The sequence below is a fragment of the Python bivittatus genome, unplaced genomic scaffold, assembly GCF_059951505.1.
Source record: "Python bivittatus isolate LINGU-HERP-01145 unplaced genomic scaffold, Pbiv_v1 ctg000020_np1212, whole genome shotgun sequence".
NCBI lineage: Eukaryota > Metazoa > Chordata > Lepidosauria > Squamata > Pythonidae > Python > Python bivittatus.
In genome coordinates, this window is record NW_028277030.1 from 74,317,414 (window position 1) to 74,338,054 (window position 20,641).

At 38.3% G+C, this 20,641-nt stretch overlaps 2 protein-coding genes across 4 annotated transcripts in view; one reads left to right on the top strand and one right to left on the bottom strand.

Annotated features, from left to right (window-relative positions):
- On the top strand, window positions 1-14,480 carry PEX3 (peroxisomal biogenesis factor 3). The gene is made up of 12 exons (XM_088141625.1): window positions 1-165; window positions 4,479-4,610; window positions 5,307-5,388; window positions 6,088-6,131; window positions 9,304-9,428; window positions 10,483-10,549; window positions 10,650-10,704; window positions 10,782-10,947; window positions 11,346-11,416; window positions 12,609-12,731; window positions 13,630-13,726; window positions 14,265-14,480. Exons 1-12 carry the CDS (start codon window positions 93-95, stop codon window positions 14,346-14,348), a joined length of 1,119 nt encoding a protein of 372 aa, XP_087997751.1. The 5' UTR covers window positions 1-92; the 3' UTR covers window positions 14,349-14,480.
- Window positions 12,589-20,641, bottom strand: part of FUCA2 (alpha-L-fucosidase 2) — a 16,119-nt gene continuing 8,066 nt past the window's right edge. Inside the window, exons 5-8 of one of the 3 annotated variants that reach the window (XR_015796340.1) lie at window positions 19,856-20,046; window positions 18,224-18,332; window positions 16,167-16,471; window positions 12,589-12,721 (exon numbers count right to left, since the gene is read on the bottom strand). Coding sequence is in view for 2 of the 3 variants with exons in the window: in XM_007422909.3 (XP_007422971.1) it covers window positions 16,331-16,471; window positions 18,224-18,332; window positions 19,856-20,046 (441 nt within the window). In the remaining variant the exon portion in view is untranslated. Of the gene's footprint in view, window positions 12,722-15,344; window positions 16,472-18,223; window positions 18,333-19,855; window positions 20,047-20,641 lie in introns of those variants that run through there. The other 2 variants (XM_007422909.3, XM_088141611.1) reach the window with 2 other exon arrangements.

Sequence of the window (20,641 nt, forward strand, 5' to 3'; positions counted from 1 at the left end):
GCGAGGGGCGGGGCTTCCTGCGGCGGGCCGGGGACGGGTGGGCGGAACAGCGGCTGGCCTGAGAGTCTGCCGCCGCCGCCGCCGCCGCCGCAATGCTGATGGCCGTGTGGGGCTTCCTGAAGCGTCACAAAAAGAAATGCTTCTTCTTGGGCGCTTTCCTGGGCGGTGAGTTTCCCTACCGGGCATTTTCCGGGCCTTCGCCTGCTGCGCTTTGCAGTCCCGAAACAGACGTCAGCAGGCAGCCCTGCCTGGTCCCGAGCGCCGACTTCCTTGTAATCTGAAGCCCCTGCACTCCTGCTGCTGCCCCCTTCGGCCCCAGCCCTACCCAGATCAGGAGGCGTCCGCCCTCTTACCTGCAGGACCGATTCCTGTTCGCTCCCTGGTTTTGCTTGCGCCGAGTGGGGCTTATTCCCAATGAAGGGTGCCTAAGAATGCAACCTTACTTCTGATTAATTTATCAATTTTCTTCCTGGTTCTATATGCTCGCATATATTGGCTTGGTTAAAATCCCAACATCTTGCAAGAGAAGTCGATATATGGAGAGGGAGGAACTCATCTTTCCTCCTACTGATCATACTTCCCTCCTTCCCAAACTATCTTCCTCTGTATCATACATACCCTGATATTTCTGCTGTTTTTATTTGATATACTAAGATGATTTTTGTTTGATTTTATTTATGTAGCATTTATGTCATAACAAACCAAATTTAAAAAATAAACTCAAGTAATAATGAACAGGAGAAAAGAAGATTCAAGCATATGCTTACTTGAGATCATGTTTGCTAGCACCCACGTGAACAAATTCCTCTTTAGATAGAGCTGCAAACCAAGCAAATCTGGCTGTAGTTCCAAGAACATTATTTTAGTAAAAGAGGAAAAATAACTTCAAATTGATCATTTGTTCTGAAAGATAGTTGATAGATTTTTTTTCTGGGGCTTTGTACAAATAGGACAGTAAAGGGGGAAAGAGAACTACAGTTGTGTTTGCTGTCCCTGGATGAAGGTGTGAATTAAAGGCAATACTTCAAAACCTGTCTTTAAGCACTGTTAATGGCATCAGTTGCTTTTGCAACTGAGTTAAAGCCTTTCTTACTGGAAGATTCTGAATTCATAAATATGTTTCATAGAATGGGAATTTGTAATTAAAGGAAACCAAGATGACCCCTTACAGTAAGAGTTCATAGAGTGCTGACATCTAGTTGGATTGTGCAAACATAAATATGCTTCCATTGATTCCTTTTGTAGCGAAATGGAAGAGATGCGCCTGGGCCTCCATGGAGACCCCTAAGATAATAGCTGCTGTTGAGCAGGTCTGGCCCATGTGCTAAGTGACAAATCAGCCTGCCTTTGTTCTCAAATCATTTTTGGCTGTTCTAGATGGAATCAGGTGCCACAGCTTGAGCCGTTAATTAAAATTGTTCATATGTGTTCTGCTGGTATGGAATAACTATTGGCTGCTTTGGCTTAAGCAGAAATGGAAACTGATACCCATTACATCTGGAGGGCACTAGGTTAAGGAATGCTTCATTAAGAATTTGTCCTGTCTGAAAAGTTCTCCCAATGGAGACAGAGATCTTACTGATGAAAGAGATTCAAGTTCAGACACATTCTTTAATTAATTCACATGTTCTGGATCAACCTCTCTCTTTGTTCATAACTGCATGAACAGACTCGTGTGTTCTCTCCTGTTCCAAGTGTGTCTTCTCACCTACTTGAGAAAGTATCCTCTTTTCCAAGCACAGAAGCTTCACCCCATGGTGTTGCCAAGTGCAGTTCTTTGTTTAATGCTTCTCTGGAAATATATTTTTCTTAGGCTGATCAGCCATATCCCAAATTGTCAGTAGCTCGGTATTTTAAAGTGTATGTCCAGGAGTGCATACTGTAAAAAAACACTGTGTATTGAATGGTACTTAAAAAGGTTTCCAGTGCTACAAGTTTAAAATGTTAGCTATTAACACAACTGACTGCAATATTTGGTTTACAGAAACAGGGCCATGGTAATTATCTACAATTGTTGTTGTTCAGTCGTTAAGTCGTGTCCGACTCTTCGTGACCCCATGAACCATATTGCGCCAGGCCTTCCTGTCCTTCACTGCCTCCCTGAGTTTGCTCAGTTTCATGCTCATTGCTTCAGTGATGCTATCTAACCATCTCATCCTCTGCCGTCCTCTTCTCCTTTTGCCTTCAATCTTTCCCAGCATCAGGGTCTTTTCCAAAGACTCCTCTCTTCGCATTAGGTGACCAAAGTATCTGAGCTTGAACTTCATTATCAGTCCTTCCATTGAGCAATCAGGGTTGATTTCCTTTAAGATTGACTGGTTTGACCTCCTAGCAGTCCAGGGGACTCTTAAGAGTCTTCTCCAGCACCACAGTTCAAAGGCATCAATTCTTCGGCGCGCAGCCTTCTTTATGGTCCAGCTCTCACAGCCATACATTACTACTGGAAAAACCATAGCTTTGACTATGTGGATCTTTGTCGGCAAGGTGACATCTCTGCTTTTTAATATGCTATCTAGGTTTGCCATAGCTTTCCTCCCAAGGAGCAAGCGTCTTTTAATTTCATGGCTGCAGTCTCCGTCTGCGGTGATCCTGGAGCCCAAATAAATGAAGTCTGTTACTGCTTCCATTTCTACCCCTTCTATTTGCCAGGAATTGATGGGTCCAGATGCCATGATTTTAGTTTTTTTAATGTTGAGTTTCAAGCCAGCTTTTGCACTCTCCTCCTTCACCCTCATCAAGAGGCCCTTTAGTTCTTCTTCACTTTCTGCCATTAGGGTGGTATCGTCTGCATATCTGAGGTTATTGATGATTCTCCCTGCAATCTTAATTCCGGCTTGTGATTCTTCCAACCTGGCATTTCTCATGATGTACTCTGCATATAGGTTAAATAAGCACGGTGACAGTATACAGCCTTGTCGTACTCCTTTCCCTATTTTGAACCAATCGGTTGTTCCGTGACTGGTTCTAACTGTTGCTTCTTGCCCCGCATACAGATTTCTCAGGAGACAGGTAAGATGGTCTGGCACCCCCATCTCTTTAAGAATTTGCCACAGTTTGTTGTGATCCACACAATCAAAGGCTTTTGCATAGTCAATGAAGCAGAAGTAGATGTTTTTCTGGAACTCTCGTGCTTTCTCCATGATCCAGCGAATGTTGGCAATTTGATCTCTAGTTCCTCTGCCTCTTCGAAACCCAGCTTATAATCAAATAAAACCTCTACTAAATATATGTTGTTGATTCTTAGTGACCACCTAGATAGACCTTCTCCAGGATGATCTGTGCCCAACCTGGTCCTTTACGGCTTCCAAAAGTTGCACCCATCACCATTGTAATTGAATCCATCCAACTTGCTGCCGGTCATCCTCTTCTTCTCTTTCCTTCTACCTTTCCCAGCATTAGGGCCTTCTCTAGAGGGCTAGGTCTTTGCATAATGTGTCCAAAGTGTGATAATCTGATCCTGGTCATTTGTGCCTCAAGCAAGAACTCTGGGTTAATTTGTTTGATGATCCATTTGTTTGTTATCTTGGCTATTCATGAACCTATCCATTCCCAGGAGTCGTTTCCAACACCAGCATTCAAAAGCATCAATTCGCTTTCTATTCTGCTTCTTCAGAGTCCAGCTTTTGCTTCCTTGGAGTGTCCAAGGGTATACAGTTACCTATATGATTCTGATCATTGTAGATATAGACATATCTTGACATCTGAATATCTTTTCCAAGGCCTTCATTGCTATCTTATTTAGTGCTGGTCTGTGGTGCATTTCTTGAAATTACCTACAGTACAATATTTAAATAACCTGCAAGCTTTATGTGATAACTTTGTAGTTACATCAGTAATAGGGTTTATCCTGTCCTTGAATGATATCCAGCCTTATATAGTATTATTTAATGTGGAACTACATAAACTTTTGACAGGTTAGAACTATATTCCTTGTGGGAAAGTAGTAGTGAGTTATATTGTGACTATAGGCAGTTCCAAAACCAAATATTAATCAACTACTCTTTCTTTTTCTCTCTTTCTTTTCCTTTCACTCATTTATCATCTATACATGATAAATATCTCTTGTGCATCTATTGCCCTGTGCTCCACAAACATTCACTTCATCTCGGAGAGGAAGCCATTATAAAGATGGTTAGGAGGTGTAGGGAACATGCATGGGATTTGCAGCCTATGATTCATCTTGTGACTTAATTTTATTGTGAGAACTTATTCTGGATTTTTTTTTCAATTTCTACTAATGAAATTTAAATATCAAGGGCAATCTCTTCTATAGTTGAACAAAGCAAATGGGGAAGCTACAGTAATGTTTTGATATATTTTATAACATCTGTAGGAGAAGCATATGATGTTGGTGTAAACTTGTTTTCACTGTATTTTGGCTGTTTTCTTATATTTTTCTTATCTCATGACATTCTTCATTTTCTGCACTCTGCATATGAGAGTTTAGTGTGATTTGTATGTATGTATGTCTTTTGTAGGGGTTTATGTACTTGGGAAATATGGTCAGAAAAAAATGAAAGAAATCCAAGAAAAAGAAGCAGCAGAATATATAGCGCAAGCAAGACGGCAGTATCATTTTGAAAGTAATCAGAGGACTTGCAATATGACAGGTAAGGCAGTTGCTATTTTGTTTTTCAGAGACCAAGGTCTGAAGCTCACTGTCTGTCAAATTCCCATTTTTTTCAGCACTCATGTTAACATCTAACTCCCATTTCTTTAATGAAACAATTGCTGTAGATAGAGCAATGCCCAGAACAATGTTTGTTCATTCAAGCATCTTACCAAAACACAGCTAGCACCGACCTTAAATACAAACATAGTTGTAAGATATATTTTCCATTTCTAAATTGCTAACGGGCTATAAATCATAATACAGCAATTTATCATACAAAACATGATTAGCCCAAACTGGTTTGGTGCTGTGTGAGAATTAAATTGGCACTGTTAGTTATGCTAATATGGACAGGTTAACATAATAAAAAAGATTCAGAGAACCATATTTTTAGTTTTGCATTTTGAGGAAGACTTGTGTTTTTTGACCAGTAATGTGCAATTTCACACAGTAGATTCCTTTTGAAATTGATGGACTGTCAATGATCCTTACATTTATTGTTTTCTAGTGGCTATTTTAAATAAGTATCTCTCCCAATATTTCTACCACTGTTAGAATTCTGTTACAGGGAAGATCTTTACATCCTATTCTAAAGATCCTTACCATCCCTTACTGTTACACTGTTATTATTTTTACTTCGTTGATGCTCTATGGCTTCCAATAATTCTTCCTGTCATTTGCTTTTTACTGATAGTACTATCAATGCTTCCAACATTAAGAGATACTTTGATGTATCAGCTGAATTCTGAGAATCTCACTTCCCTGCTGAAAAACAAGTAAGCATAAATTGTCAGTGGGCTATTATATTTGTTTTGAATGCCTGTCCATTAGAGTTTGGTAGTGTGCATGTACATAAGGGTAGCATGGAGAAACTATTTTCTGTAACATAAATCTGTAGACTGTTAAAGTATTTTCTTGACAAAGCCATGTAAGATTTAAAATATCTTAGCAGGTGCAACATGTATTGACTAGGGAAGAAAAACTCTGCCATTAAAATGTTTGAATCCCTCTTTCATGCTGTTGCATGATGCATGAAACTCATAGATGACATTCATTCTGGTTATATTAATATTTTTTACATGTCTTCTGAAATATTTATTACCAAGGCAACCTAGGACTACACATTTGTATTTTTTTCAGCACCACAAATACATACAAATTTATTCCAGTGCTATATGAGCAATTGTGCTTATGCAATTGAACTTCTTGTAGCTTTCCAATATGCACAGAAAAATGGGAAGGATTGAGAATCCATTCTGTTGGTGGAACAGTGTCCATCAGCTGAATGGTATCATTGCATAAGTTCCTGTGCTTTGCAATCAGTCTCCTTATTATCATTTCCCCAAATCCCATCATTTACAGAATACTGTCTTCCTCATATTTTTATGTTTGACTTTTTTTGTTTGATGTGGACTGAAATAGAGCTCCATCCAGCTCAATTAATTATAAATGTGTTTATTCTGTTCTTTCCGTAGGCCAGCCAATAAGTTAGAAATATGGGAAGATTTGAAGATTATGAGTAAGTCAAATGAATCATTGTGCTCTGTGAGCCCCACAGAGTGAGGCTTTTCTTCTTCTTCAGAATTAAGCTTTTTGGCTCCTATGCTTCAAGCACTGTCCCAATGAACACTATAATTTGTTATGAGGAAAGTATGTTTACTCAAAAATAGGCCTTACTATATGTATGCTAAGTGGAACTTTCTGAAATAGTTTTGACTTCTCATAGTGGTCACAGCTGTTATCTATCCTGGATATGTGGCTTCTGCCCTTAGATGCATAGTTATTTTCCACCTTATTTTATTTTCTGTAATTCTAACCCCTCTATTTGTAATGGTGTATTTAAAAAATGGCCTCTCTCAGCATTTTGAGACACCACATAGTACCACTTAAAATTAAGAAGGAATCTCAGCTCACCAACACTAAAGATAATTGAAGTTCTAATTCTATATCCTTCAGATTGATTAACTCCCTTTCTTCATACTGTTGACAGGAACAATTGGAATAGCAGTTTGGCTGAGTAGGAAACAGCCCAAAGAGTTTCCTCCAATGGAACTGGAGGGCAGCTTGTGTTGGCTAGCTGCATTTAGACCTGAATAATCCTGTCTCCGTAGATATAAAAATCATCTGCATGCCCAAAGAGGAAAAGCTAGTACTTAAAGAGGGAACTGCCTTCTTAAATAGAGAGAGAAAACCATAGCACTCAGTTCTTTCCTGAAGAGCCAAAGAACATTTGCCATAATTCCACCATGATGACTGCCCCCATTATGGTTGCTTGCACAGTCAGCCAGATGTTTAGACTGGATTTGACATTTTGTCCACCTATCAAATCCTTCCCAAGGACCTAGAATAGGCAGATGTTGTTTGATGGTGTTAAAGGTATTGTCGCAGGATATAAGCTGTTCCAAGTAAAACTGCCTTTAGCTATTGACTGATGGTGATTTTGTCAATGCTGATGGTCTCCTAGTGGTGCTCCAGATGTTTTGGGATTGCACCCAAGGTGCCTATTACTATTGGTATTATCTTTGCTTTCTTTTGCCACAGTCGTTCTATTTCTATTTGCAGGTACTTGTATCTTGTGATTTTCTCCAGTTCTTTCTCTTCTATTCTGCAGTCTCCAGGGATTGCATTGTCTACTACCCAGACTTTTTTGTCTTTCTTATCAACAGTTGTTAAGTCTGGGGTGTTGTGTGGCAGGTGCTTGTCTGCTTGAATTCTAAAGTCCCAGAGCACTTTAGCTTCTTCATTTTCTATTTCTTTGTCTGTTTTGTGGTCCCACCAGTTCTTGCTTGCAAGCAAGTGGTATTTCTTGCAGATATTCCAAGGTACCATTGTTGCTACTTTGTCATGCCCTTGTTTGTAGTCAGTCTGTGCAATCTTCTTGCAGCAGCTAACTAGGTGGTCCACTGTTTCTTCAGCTCCTTTGCAGATGCAGCACTTGCTGTCTGTTGCTGTCTTCTAAATTCTGGCTTTAAATGCGTTTGCTCTTAAGGCTTGGTCTTGTGCAGCCAGAATTAGCCCTCTGTCTCTTTCTTTGACTTTCCTGCTCTTAGCCATTGCCAGGTGTTGTTGTTATCTGCTTTGCCTGCTAGTTTTTTTTAGTTTTTACTGGCCATATAATACTTTGCCTTGCCATGTCTCTTTTCTATTCTTCATTTGGTCTTTCTTATAGGCTAGTTGGTCTCTTTGGTATTCAGTAAGCTTCAGTGCATCTTCTTCACTGTCCTTCAGATATTCTTCCAATGCCCTTTTTTCTTCTTCAACTACCTGGTGTATTTGCAACATCCTACACCCACCTATGCTCCTTGGTAAATAGAGTTTGTCAACGTCATTGCATGGATGAAGGGCATGATTCGTTGTTGTTGTTGTTGTTATTTGTAGCTGCCCACTCCAGGACACTCCTGCCATGTCTTTGTCTTCTTTTGCTTTCCATGAAAGCATGCTTAGCTCAAGCATCATTACTTCATCATTACCACCAGGATGTGACAAGGACTTGAACTCCATCTGCTACAACCTCTGTGACCTATTTATAACCTGGGACATTGTGTTAGAAGCTGTAGCCAGCTTTGGTGTAGTAACCAGCTTTGTCCTCACTGGTCATAGTGGCCAGTGTGCCTTTTTTTTTTAGATTTTTTTATCTTGCCTTTATTATTTTTATAAATAACTCAAGGTGGTGAACATACCTAATACTCCTTCCTCCTCCTGTTTTCCCCACAACAACCACCCTGTGAGGTGAGTTGGGCTGAGAGAGAGTGACTGGTCCAAAGTCGCCCAGCCGGCTTTCATGCCTCAGGTGGGACTAGGACTCACCGTCTCCTGGTGCCTCTCATCCAAGACTACTGGAAGAAGAGCTTACTTACTTACTTACTCAGCCTTTCTTTGTGTTGGGCATTTTTGGGCTTTTCTGCTTGACCTTTGTCTTCATCAAGATTTCTCAAGGTGTGCTTCACGATGCTTCCTCTTTGGTGTCATCTTTGCTACCTGCTTCTCCTGCCTGGCTGCCCATATCATCAGTCTCAACAAGGCACCAAATTCAGAGTTATTATTTCACACCCAAAATCTCTTTCCTTCAACTAATACTATACATCTGATTGTGATGTTTAAAAAGAATTTTGTTCCATCAGCTACTGTTCAATGGAAGCAATTACATCAGGACCCTCCTAAACATGTGTGCATGATGATATAATATTTAACTCCGTTCAGAAGGATGTATTGCAACAGTAAAAACAAAATTAATGATTGTCATAATTACTTAGAAAGAGTGGGTCATAATAGTGAGAGAAAAAAGTGTATATAACAATGTAAAAATCCTGCAAACTTCCCTTTTGCAATGCTTTTGTGAATTGTAGATTCTCTGTCTCCTACATTTTTGCCTCTCAAGGAAAATCTTGTTTTTTCTTTTAAATCTTTTGCTTCAATAAATCCATGGATATAACAACTTTTATTTAGCTAAATCTAGTACTTTGATTATCTTTGAATATTAGCTTTGATTTACACTGTTCTTTAAAGCATTTTTAAGAAAAATATGTGAAATGGAGATTTTCCCTCCAAATAATTTCTAGAAATATAGCCCTGATTTAAGTCTCCAAAAAGCACAATTGCTATTTGATTTTATTTATGAAATATGTTATTTTTTGAAGATAAGTTCAGTATTTCATAGTAAGTAGTAAAAAACAATTTTTGTTTTATTAAAGGTTTTACAAGAACTATTGTAGCAGTTTACAGCACATGCATGCTTGTAGTCCTTCTCCGAGTCCAATTAAATATTATTGGTGGATACATTTACTTAGACAATGCAGCAGTTTGCAAAAATGGCACAGTAAGTAGATTGTTTTCAAATAGATAAATATCTGGGTTGAAAACTCAGAAAGGAAGTCATACTTTGAATAGTCCAGTATACTTTTATGCTTGCTTGAATCTCATTGAAACAGACTGTATGCTGAATATATTTATGATTACTGAAATAAAATTATACAAGATGGAGATCTAATTTTCCAAAATGGAATGACCAAAAAGCATGGGATATTAATCTTAAAATTCCTTTAAAAGTTAATCCTGTAGCCTAGCACCAATCAACCTTCTTATATGTGGGAACTGCCCTTAAACACTTTTTCAGATGGTTGAAGGCTGCAGAGGATGTGATTGCGATGCCATGGCACCATTAAAGAGATCTGACCATAATTTTCAGCTCTTTTTCATCATTTGGACAAGGCGGGGGGGAATGGAAGTCAAAGTTCCTTGTAAACTAAAACAAACCTCCTGGAGGGTGGATTTTTGTGTGTGTCTTGAGCCATTATTGACTCCTGGCAGGGGCCTTGACAGGTCCCTGCAGTTTTCTTGGCAACATTTTCAGAAATGGTTTGCCATTGCCTTCTTCCTAGGGCTGAGAGATTGACTGGCCTAAAGTCACCCAGCTGCTTTATGCAGGACTAGAACTCACCATCTTCTAATTTTCAGCCTGATGCCTTAAACCATTATACAAAACTGGTTAACATTAGAGGTTTAGTTAAGAAAAAACGTGCCATGGTTCTTCAGTTTGCTACCAGATTTTGGCAGCATAATCTTGGGGAGTGGCTAGAAGAGCCCCAGGAAGGCTAAGGATTGCCTGCCTTTGCTCTAGCTGTGCTTCCAAGATAGCTTTAATGTATTGTTGCGGATGATATACTTTTTACAGTGGGGGGAGATGATTTGTTCTGTTCTGCTTTCAAAGTTGGCAGAGTCCCTGAAGAAGTAGAATACCTTAGGAGTTTTACTACCCACTCAAGAGGCAAAGGAAGGAGAATTCTGTGTCCTGATTTACTGCACAGATATGCAGGGCAGACACAGTGTTTGTTAGGTAACAGAAATGATACAGAATGTCTTTCTTCTTGCAGACACTTTTAGCTCCCCCAGAAGTTCAACAGCAATATTTATCAAGTATTCAACACCTCCTAGGAGATGGTAAGTTATTTGTAAAATAATTTTACCTAAAATTAGGTTATGAAGTTTGAACAAGTAGGAATTGAACTTCAGTACAGTATCTCTTCCTTTTCTGTCATAGGTTTGACTGAATTAATAAGTGTGGTTAAGAAGACTGTGCAAAATGTATTTGAGAGGTAAAATGGGGTCTTTTAAAAACCTAAAGTACTAGGTTTGAATGCATACTGTTGATGTTTAACTCTTCTCATTGCAGTGTTTCTCTGAAGCATGCACTTTCCCTGTTGGATTTGGAGCAGAAGCTACGAGAAATTAGAAAGGTAATTGAACAACCTGAAGATTTTGCATCTGAAGAAACCGCATTGCAATCCCAGCTATGTCATTACATGATGCCGGATGAAGAGAATCCTTTGGCTTTCCAGGTATTTCCATATTATTAAGAGCAGGGAATCAGTCTGAATCTGAACAACAATAATTATGGAGGTTGATTCTGGATGTTTTTCATTGATTTAGAAATTGACCTTGAATCTAACATCTTTTACTTGGCTTCAGTTTTTGTAAGAATTGTACTAAACAAAGGTTCAAGCAGCTGTATCCTCCAATTTAGGATGGGGGGAATATCACTCTGGCATGCAGTAGTTTGCCAATGATTTCCCCATCTGTCACAGTGTCATTGGCAACATAACCTATAGACAGTGAACTCTACTCCAGTTCAGCTCTTGAATAGGATTGCAATAATCATGGCTGAGTTCAAAGCAGATAAAATCAGTTACATGAATTGTGAAAGCATTCAAGTTGCCTTTATGTTCTGTCATTCTAGGCTAATGAGCTTACAGAAAAAGATGTTGCTACCATTAAGTTACTTAATGAAACAAGAGACATGCTAGAAAGGTATGTAGCAAAAGTTTGAGGACTTGAATCTGTGTCCATGCTAAATATCTTATGATACTTAAATGAGAAGAAATGGAAATGTGAATCAATTGAAATTTGGACATCTTCAACTTTTAAGATGTTAGTGGTTTGTACTTTTTCCATAAACCTTTACAAATGAAAGACCCATTTACACAAATAATAGGCAATATTTCTGAGCCTTTAAGTGATAAAGCCATAGTCTTGTGCCTTGCATCCTCTTCATGCCCTCATATACTTTGACTTCCACTTCTCTGTGTTTGAGCAAATCAGCAGCATTGGTGGGAGGAGACAAGGGTAGGGGTCAGACTGACATCAGCAGCACTGCAGCATAAGCCCTGACCCTTTTCTAAGTTTATTGCAATATTGCATGCATGACCCAAAATGGCAAGTTACTGTGGATGCTGCTGGAGCAAGCCATAATTATTATTGTAACCAAATTGACAAATACAGGTAGTCCTCAGTTTAAGATTGAGTTTTGTTCCCAAAGCCTGTCCTTAAGTCAAATTTGTATGTAAGCCGGAACAGTATTATTGTATAATATGGTATAAGTAGTATTGTGTAATGAACTCAAACTATTGTGTATTTAACTTGAATCATTGTGTATTTAACTTGAATTTTGCTACAGTAGGCTCCATTCTTAACTATGGATCGTCTGTAACCTGGGCATTCTTAACCTGGGGACTACCTGTACCACTTGTCTGCAATCTGGGTACTGAAACCATTTGTTTATTATTGCCTGAGTAGCAAGCAGACTGATTCATAAAATGGAGGAGGAGGAGGAGGAGGAGGAGGAGGAATGTGTATAGTTAGAAACCTCAACGTGAATAAGATGATAAAAAATATTTGCCTTAATTATTTGGCATGTTAGTGCTGATAAATCAAAAACTAAGTGGATGTTTCTGTATAAGTAACTGTGTTTAATAATCATTTTACTATTTGTTTACTTTATTTGTGCTATGGGACGATGGAATTGAATTTCTGTCCTCCAGTGTAGTATCATCAGTAATTCCCTAGAACATGCCTGTACAGCTTATGACCCATCAGGTTTTGTGAACTGCAGGTGAAAAGTTCAGTTTGTGCACAGAGAGAGACAGCGTGTTAGTTCATATATTCAACTACAGTTTTTTCCAAGAATTATGAATAATATCAGGGAATATTTTCTTCATTCCAGCCCAGATTTTAATAGAGTTTTGAGCACTTGCTTGAATAGAGGGTTTAGTCGATTACTGGATAACATGGCAGAATTCTTCAGACCTACTGAACAGGACATATGCCACACTGATTCTGTGAACAGGTAAAAAACAGAAGTTGATTTTAATATAAAAATACGCCCAGTGTTATTAGGGAATGATTGAATCATTTTTTCTATCCACTAAAAGTGGGATAGGACATTTCAGAGTGATAACCGTTCACAGTGGTATTTCATTTGAGAGCAAAACACCCCTGCAAATCCTCCCAAAGATTCAGGAAAATTCATTTCAAGTAGATGCATGGAAGACCCCCATCATGACAGCTTCCACTATGGTTCTAATGAAAGTGTTTTCATAGTAAGTGTGTGCAGAAGATCAGGGAGGGACCATAGAGTAGCTGTCCTAATCTTTGAACAAACATAACTGCCTCAAACTTTTGAAAGCAGGTTTAGAGAGAGCTATAAATTTTGCAAAAATGCTTCTCATTTTGTTTTTACTGTAAGCTGTCTATCAATTTAGGTAGGATTTAGGTAGCACTCAGAGAAACAGCCAACCTTTTCCCCTCCGGCCTAGGAAGAGCAACACATGAATGGCTGCTCCTGCATGCTTCCATAGCCACACCACTGCTGACAGTCTTTGAGCAGAGTTGTGTTAATGTGGAAAGTTGTAACACCATCCTTCCTTATTTTAAGATTTTAGTAGGACCTGCTTCTGGTAATACTTGAATTGGGACATTGCAGTCAATTAATATGCCTGACAGCCAGCAGAAAACTATGATATGTATACTCAACACACAGAAATTGAGAAATGTAAACAGTAGAGTTGGGATCCATTCATTTGAATTCCCACCTGGTTATCACTCTTGCATTGTATAGGGACAGTTTCTGCTATGTTCATAGTGCAGATATTCTATATTTGTAGTCTTAAGATGGCTGTGATATCAGTATATTGCAAAAGTAATTAAGCAGACAGACTTTTCCTACAATTTTCTTCCTGTCCTAGTTTTTCTAGTGCCAGTCTTCCTCTAGCCAAGATAATCCCAATAATAAATGGGCAGATCCATTCAATCTGCAGTGAAACACCTAGCCATTTTGTTCAGGTAAGAAAGCCTCTTTTTTGTTGCTTATAGTGCAATCCTATTCAAACCTAGTTGAAAATAAGACTTAATTTGGTGGGATTTATTCCTAGGTAAGTGTGTTTAGCACTGTAGCCTTAGCTTGTTTTAGAATTATATGTCAACCTTTCTGAATCTAAATTTCAAGGAATTTTAAAACAAAATTAAAATAATATGAATAGGAAAAGATTGCATCTCAAATCATGAGCAAATTAAGATATTCAGAATTAAAGTGGGGCATTTTATCAGCCTATTCTGTATTCTCATAGGTGTAATTAAGCAGCAATAAAGGAGGAAAGCCTAATCTTTCTGACACATCCCCACCCCTTCCCAAATGTTTTACATCTCTTCTATCTCATTACATTTTACTTGTGATTCTAAGTACTTGCACTGCTTTAGTGAAGATGTAATAAGAAAGGATATGCTAGTACTGTAAGAATTAAATCTCAGTTCTTGCTGTCATAGTAAAAATGGTACTATGATAAAACAGAGCAAATATCAATGATCTGAATATTCTTTTTAGGACTTGTTGATGATGGAACAAGTGAAAAACTTTGCTGCTAATGTGTATGAAGCCTTCAGTACCGCACAGCAACTAGAGAAGTAAACGGCTGTGCAATATATACAGAATGTACTATTTAGTATCCAGTTATTGTGACTATACATTTTGATAATGAAACTCATTAACAGAGTGCGGTAGAATGATTAGCCTTGCAAAACAAACACATTTTAAAAAATACATCTCCAAGTTTTTATACTGAAATTCCTACTCCTGACTAAAATAAATATATATAGTCATTTGTGCTGTAAGCCTTTGCATTGAGGCAGTCAGTTTTGAATAACTTGTGCAATAAACACCGTGTCAACAGAAAGCTGCTGAAGATTAATGCCAGTCTTTACAAGTGTGCAGACCACCACAAAGGCAGTATGATGGGAAAGCCAAGTCCAGTCTATTTCTCAGACTGGGGTAAGTTAATCTTTCTCCAATCCCTCTCCAATTCAGGGACCGATCAGTTGTACCAAGAGCACAACATGACAGTGGGCAGATGGAATGAAAATAACCAAGCCCAGCTCTGGTACACGTAACACCATTTTTCCCCACTGGTAAATGAGAATGGCTTTTAGCTGAAATTTCTCTTGGCACCAAATCACCATTCAGTTCTCTCTTTACAACTGAATAAACTAAGAGGGGCTTTGATCGAAAGATCATCATGCTCCTACTGTATTTCTGGTGGTGGATGAGTAATTATGCTTTTCTTTTTTTAACCACCAAATGTTTTCTTAAGATGACTTGGGGGAGCAAACAAACAGCGCAGCAGTGGGCTAGATGACTTTGTACATTTTAGGTTCTTCAGACTGGGGCTACTGAATATATATATGCTAAGGATCTGCCGGTATCTGGAAAGTGCAATGTTGAGCTTGCTGTAAGAATTTGGAGTTGAAATGTATTGTTTCTAGCAAAGATTATGTTTACACTGTTTATAAATGCCTACTGCTGTATACATTCATTTTGTAAATATTTTTAATTTGTATTACTTGGAGACCTACGAAATATCTGAATCACAATAAACTATTTTGACAGATTACATGATGTCTCAGTCAATACTGTTTATGGAAGTAGGAATTTATTGCTTAGAGCTTATCCCCAATTCTTTGAATACGCTGTGAAACATCAAATATTTGCAAAGCTGCAGTTACTCATTAGCATTAATCAGTTAATACAAATAATAAAAGAGCTATTGTAAAACAGAAGGCAACAGTAGCTAATCTCAATGTGAATTATTATTGAAGCTGTTTTAGACAATATCACTAGAGGTGTTCTGTATAGATATATATTATAAACATTTAGATAAAAATTTAAATCTAAGTAGCAGTAATAGCCAATGTCTTTTAAATAATGAACTAAGCCACTTGGAGAGATATCCTATAACTTTGTTTGAATAGTTTGGTATTTAGTACTGCTAAGAACAAATAAAGAATACTAGACCACTTTTATCGCCTCAAGACTAAGATCTAAGTGCCAATGGACAATTTCCTAACTTTTCTGGAATCCACTGAGGTAGTCAAAATAGTTATGATAAAAGCATATTGTTTGGGGAAAGGGTAAAGCTGCAATTTTAAAACAATTCTGAAAATCCCTTACCTGGGAACATCTTTCACTGAATTCAGATTATTCTGTTTCACAAGAGCAAGATTGTATTAATAGCTATATTTAACTTCAGCTAGATTAGGGGTTGAAATTTTTAACAAACCAAAGATTCAATATGCCGAAGTTTCAGTTTTAAGATATGAGAGGAGAACCTGCAATCCAAACCTTCCATTTCTGTGTAATTGTTCCCATGCATAAGATGATAAACTTCAACACTTCTGTTATGTCTATCACTTCTGTATCTCAGCATTCACTGGACAATACCAGTTTACTTACCTTTCCTATTCAGTTTTTGTGATTGCTATATGCATTCTTCCATCAACTTTTTTCAAAAGGTATTAAGAGAAGGAATAAAAAAGATCAGTGCATGAATTATTTTCTATTTTAAATCTATCCTTATTTCTCCAGTTACAAAAATTCAGCAGAACGAGGTTCTGTCACTATTGTGCATTAGTAAGCTGTAGAGTCCAGGCCCACTGATAGGGATATTTATTGAATGGTAAGAGAGGTGCAGCCACCATCATTCCTTTTTCTCCCAAAGAAATCCAGGGCAATGATTCTTCGTATCCTATTAGTTTCACCTGAAATTAAAAAAAAAAAAAAAACTATAAATGGGGAGGAAAGTAGAAAAAAGGCTTTTCAAATGAAAAGTGGATTCATATGTTATACAAAGAAATAATTGGCTGCATTCATGGATTAAGCATGGATACTACCACAAACCCTTGAAGAGTATCCAGAAGCTACAGCTGGTCCAGAATGCAGCCACGTGGGCTATTTTTGGAGCCCCAAGAAGGACCCATATAACACCGTTGCTCCACGAGCTGCATTGGGTACCAGTTTGCTTCTGGGTCCAATTCAAGGTGTTGGTTATCACTTTAAAGCCCTACATGGCATGGGACCAGGTTACCTGAGGGACCACCTCTTCCCCATGATTTCAACCCATCCCACCTGATCACACAGAACGGGCCTGCTCCGGACCCCCTCGGTAAAAGAGCTCCGCCTAGCAGGGTCCAGAAGGCGGGCCTTCTCTGCTGTAACCCCCACTCTTTGGAATATCTTGCCCCCGGAGGTGAGATTGGCCCCCTCACTCCTGGCCTTCCGGAGGGATCTGAAGACCTGGCTCTGCCATCCGGGCTGGGGTGGGGAGGGAAGACATCAGGTGTGGGGTTGACTAGCCCCTTAGAGTCCTGGCATTGCTGCTCTGAACCATCAGCCTCCTAGACTATTTCTTTTTTAGTAATTGTTTTATATAGGCTTTATGTAATTGAATTTTTATTTATTGTTTTAATGAATTGTAAGCCGCCCAGAGTCCCCCATTAGGGGGAGATGGGCGGGGATAAATTTAATAAATTAAATAAATAAATAAATAAATAAATAAGCAAAATCACAGCTTGCATGAATTATAATTTAAGCTAGAAATATACGAATTGGCATTTCAGGACAACAAAGTGAACATGGTTTGCTCTTGTCTTGTACTTCTCTGGGTCAAGTTAGAGGCTTGTGTAAGCCACAAAAACAAACCAGGAATTCAAATTATGGATCTCTGTCCATACACCATGCTCAGCCACAGTGGTAGCAGTAGGCTAACAACTGTCTTGATTTGGGGGTCTAAAACCCTGTTTTTTCACCAACAACTTTCCACATAGCTTATTAAGTAAAAATCAAACAAACCCATTTATGTAAATTCAGCGTTCTGCACATTTGCCTGGTTGCGACTGACTTTCATACACTGGACGCTGATAGGTAAGATATCCAAATATATAAAGTTCTAGGATGCTGCAGTTCTTTGAACTTCCACTGAAGTCAAAAAATTTTTGGCTGCAATGGTGTCAGGCATCTCTGGTTTCAGCCTACTTTAAAGAAGTCATTCTATCATGTGAACTTGTTATTGCTACCCTTTGCTGTTATGATCTTCATATCAGGGTCCTGAAACCAATCATGGCTAGGTTATTTGGTTACTGAAACTATTACCCATTCGTTTCCTGTTTAGGTTCCTGAAAAGAAATTTGGAGGTGGGGTAGGACACGGTGATAGAGATGAGCAGTTGCATCAAGTACCAGGTGCTTCTGATTTACTGAAGGGTGACCAAGAGTTTGTTGTGGTACGTACACAGCCCAGTCTGACACAGCATGCTCCGTATGCTAACACTAACTGTATTTCTCCAAAGTTCTACCTGGCAACAGTAAAAACCATTTTAAATAAACCAGAAAGGCAGACTTAACAACCCCCTATTCATTAGAAGAGTTATTGGATCAGTATGAAGAATCTGTCGTTTATAAGAAGGCCATCTGTTGGCAGTTTCTGATCTCTTCACTATAATCTGAATCTCTTACCTTTGTTTTCCCAATAATACCTTTTGGTTCACCCAGTGTCAGAGTTCCTGAAGATGGCCAGTTAAGGAAAATGGCATACAGAATGTCTTCTTTTGGTTTGAATGTGTACCTGATGGAGATATTTTATTCTATTATTTACCTTCAGTCTTTCAGAATAAAAATCCTTCCAAGACTGCTGACAAGTAACCGTAATAAACTGCAACAAATATTTTAAAAATCAAGTTGCTTGCAGATGGTGATGCCTAGCTTTTGGGGGAAGAAGAAAATCTAGGGGCAAAAATAGCAGGCCCCTGCCCTGCTCGTTATCCTAAATCTTTTCCATGGGGGCAGCTGATGGGGGAAGAGATAATGAAAACAGGCTTGAGTTTTGTGAAGATTATTTTCATAAATGAATCTGATATTCTACCAACTCGTACTTGATTGTTCAGTGTTCTAAAATCACATAAATTTTTGTGGAGAAAAGAAAAGCTCCTTAACAGCTTATAGTTTAGAAATACCAGCTCCAGCCAATAACACTGACACTGAAGTATATAATAAGTAACAGATTGGAGGGGAAGGGAGCCAGGGCGTGAGGGAGGGATGGTTCTACCACAATTCTGGAACATATTATAGCAATCTATGGTTGTTACCTTACATCAGGAAGGAAGCTCATCTTGAAACTGTGAACCGTAGTCTCAGGAAGTGGTTCATTTGGATCAGAGTAAATACATAGTGTCCCTCCCACTTATTATGTTTAGCCCTTATCTCTTATTTCTTTCAAATCTATTATATAGTAAAGACCAATCAATGTGCAAGTATGCATTAGCAACTGATGTCTGTAGCAATGTCCACCAATCCATATATAACCAACCCTACTGGAAACTTCTAAATGTGTAAATCTCTCGCTTCTACCATTAAATCCAACACTGAAACAAATAAGAAAAGCATGTTTCCTTTTAATTCTTTTAAATCCATTGAATTTTAAATACAGCTTTGTATCAAAATAATTATAGGTAGTCCCCAGTTTAAGAACGGGTTCCGTTCCCAAGGTGTGTCCTTAAGTCAAATTTGTATGTAAGCCAGAACAGTATTGTTCTATAATACAGTATAAATAATGTTGTGTAATGAATTTGAACCATTGTGTATTTAACTCCAATTTTGCTACAGTAGGCTCCATTCTTAACTATGGGCTGTCTATAACCCAGGTGTTCTTAATCTGGGGACTACCTGTATTACTAATTAATGCCCTGCACATTCTGATTTCTGACAGAATTTTTAAAAATCCAGTATCATACCAGGAACCAAATAGTTTAAATATGTTATCTGGCAGATAATGTCTTCAGAGATGTTTCAACTAATGAAGCACTAAGCAACAAGTATTATATATGTTCAAAGCCAAACCAAATGTGAATAATAAGAAATTATAACTTCTCATCTTCAGCTGAGCATCTATTTTGCTTTCCGTTCTCTTCTGCAGTCACCAAAATATAAATATTCACGCGCAATCTTACACATCTTTAACAATAAACCCCCACGAGTAGGATTGCAGCATAAGACTTATGTTACTCACAAGTAAATCTTGTCGAGTTTAAATTTGTATAAGAATACTTAGTTATTTTAATATTACCAAGATCACTAATCTCATGAATTTACCAGACTCCTGGTGTCATACTATCATTCTGGGCTCTCCAAGGTTTAGTGCTGAAAATAGCATCACCATTCAGTGCCAGCCAAGTCCCCATTTGCTTCAGGCGCTCTTCAAATACAACAGGAATGCGACCGTCATGGGTGGGCCCAATATTCATCAAAAGATTTCCTCCACATGATACTGTCTCTACAAGTTGCTGAAACGATTTAGGAAAACTCTCAATACAGGATTCCAAAATTCAAAACACCTATTTCAGTTTTTCAGTCTAAATTAATATTTCTGTTATAATGCTTCCAGTGCACTGCTGTAGGTTGAAGCAAAGTAGAGCTAATCAAATGGAGTTGCCAGTTCTCTGAATCATTTCTTATTTAGGACCTCATCAACATCCTGCTCAGTACTTTACATGGTGATCTTTTGCCCTACGCATGGCATTGGCCAGCTCTGTTCATCTTCCTAATAAGTCAAGTTTCTCTTAGTTTGTGGTGTTTCCTTTTGCTCATTTGACCGAAGCATCAGGTCTATATTCTAGGGGATATACAAGTAGCAAATTATTTTCAGTACCTCTCTTCCTAGAAATACATCTTCCCAACCCTATGAGCTGTTTAAAATTCACTGAATTCATAAAAACAGTACATTGGTAAAACAACTTATTATTTTTAAGCATTTGTACAGCTTCTTTCCTATGCTGAAATTATGAAGTTACAGAATAACATATTCAGGATTATGAATAGTTCCTTCTAGAACACTATAATGTACTGCCAAATTGCTCAAAGAAACTGTTTAATAACCAC

What these genes read in the sequence shown, in the direction of transcription:
- PEX3 (XM_088141625.1), top strand. Translation starts at nt 93, where the DNA reads ATGCTGATGGCCGTGTGGGGCTTCCTGAAGCGTCACAAAAAGAAATGC. An exon ending in ACTTCCCTGCTGAAAAACAA is followed by an intron (nt 5,389 to 6,087) that starts GTAAGCATAAAT and finishes TTCTTTCCGTAG; the next exon opens with GCCAGCCAATAAGTTAGAAA. An exon ending in AGAATCCTTTGGCTTTCCAG is followed by an intron (nt 10,948 to 11,345) that starts GTATTTCCATAT and finishes CTGTCATTCTAG; the next exon opens with GCTAATGAGCTTACAGAAAA.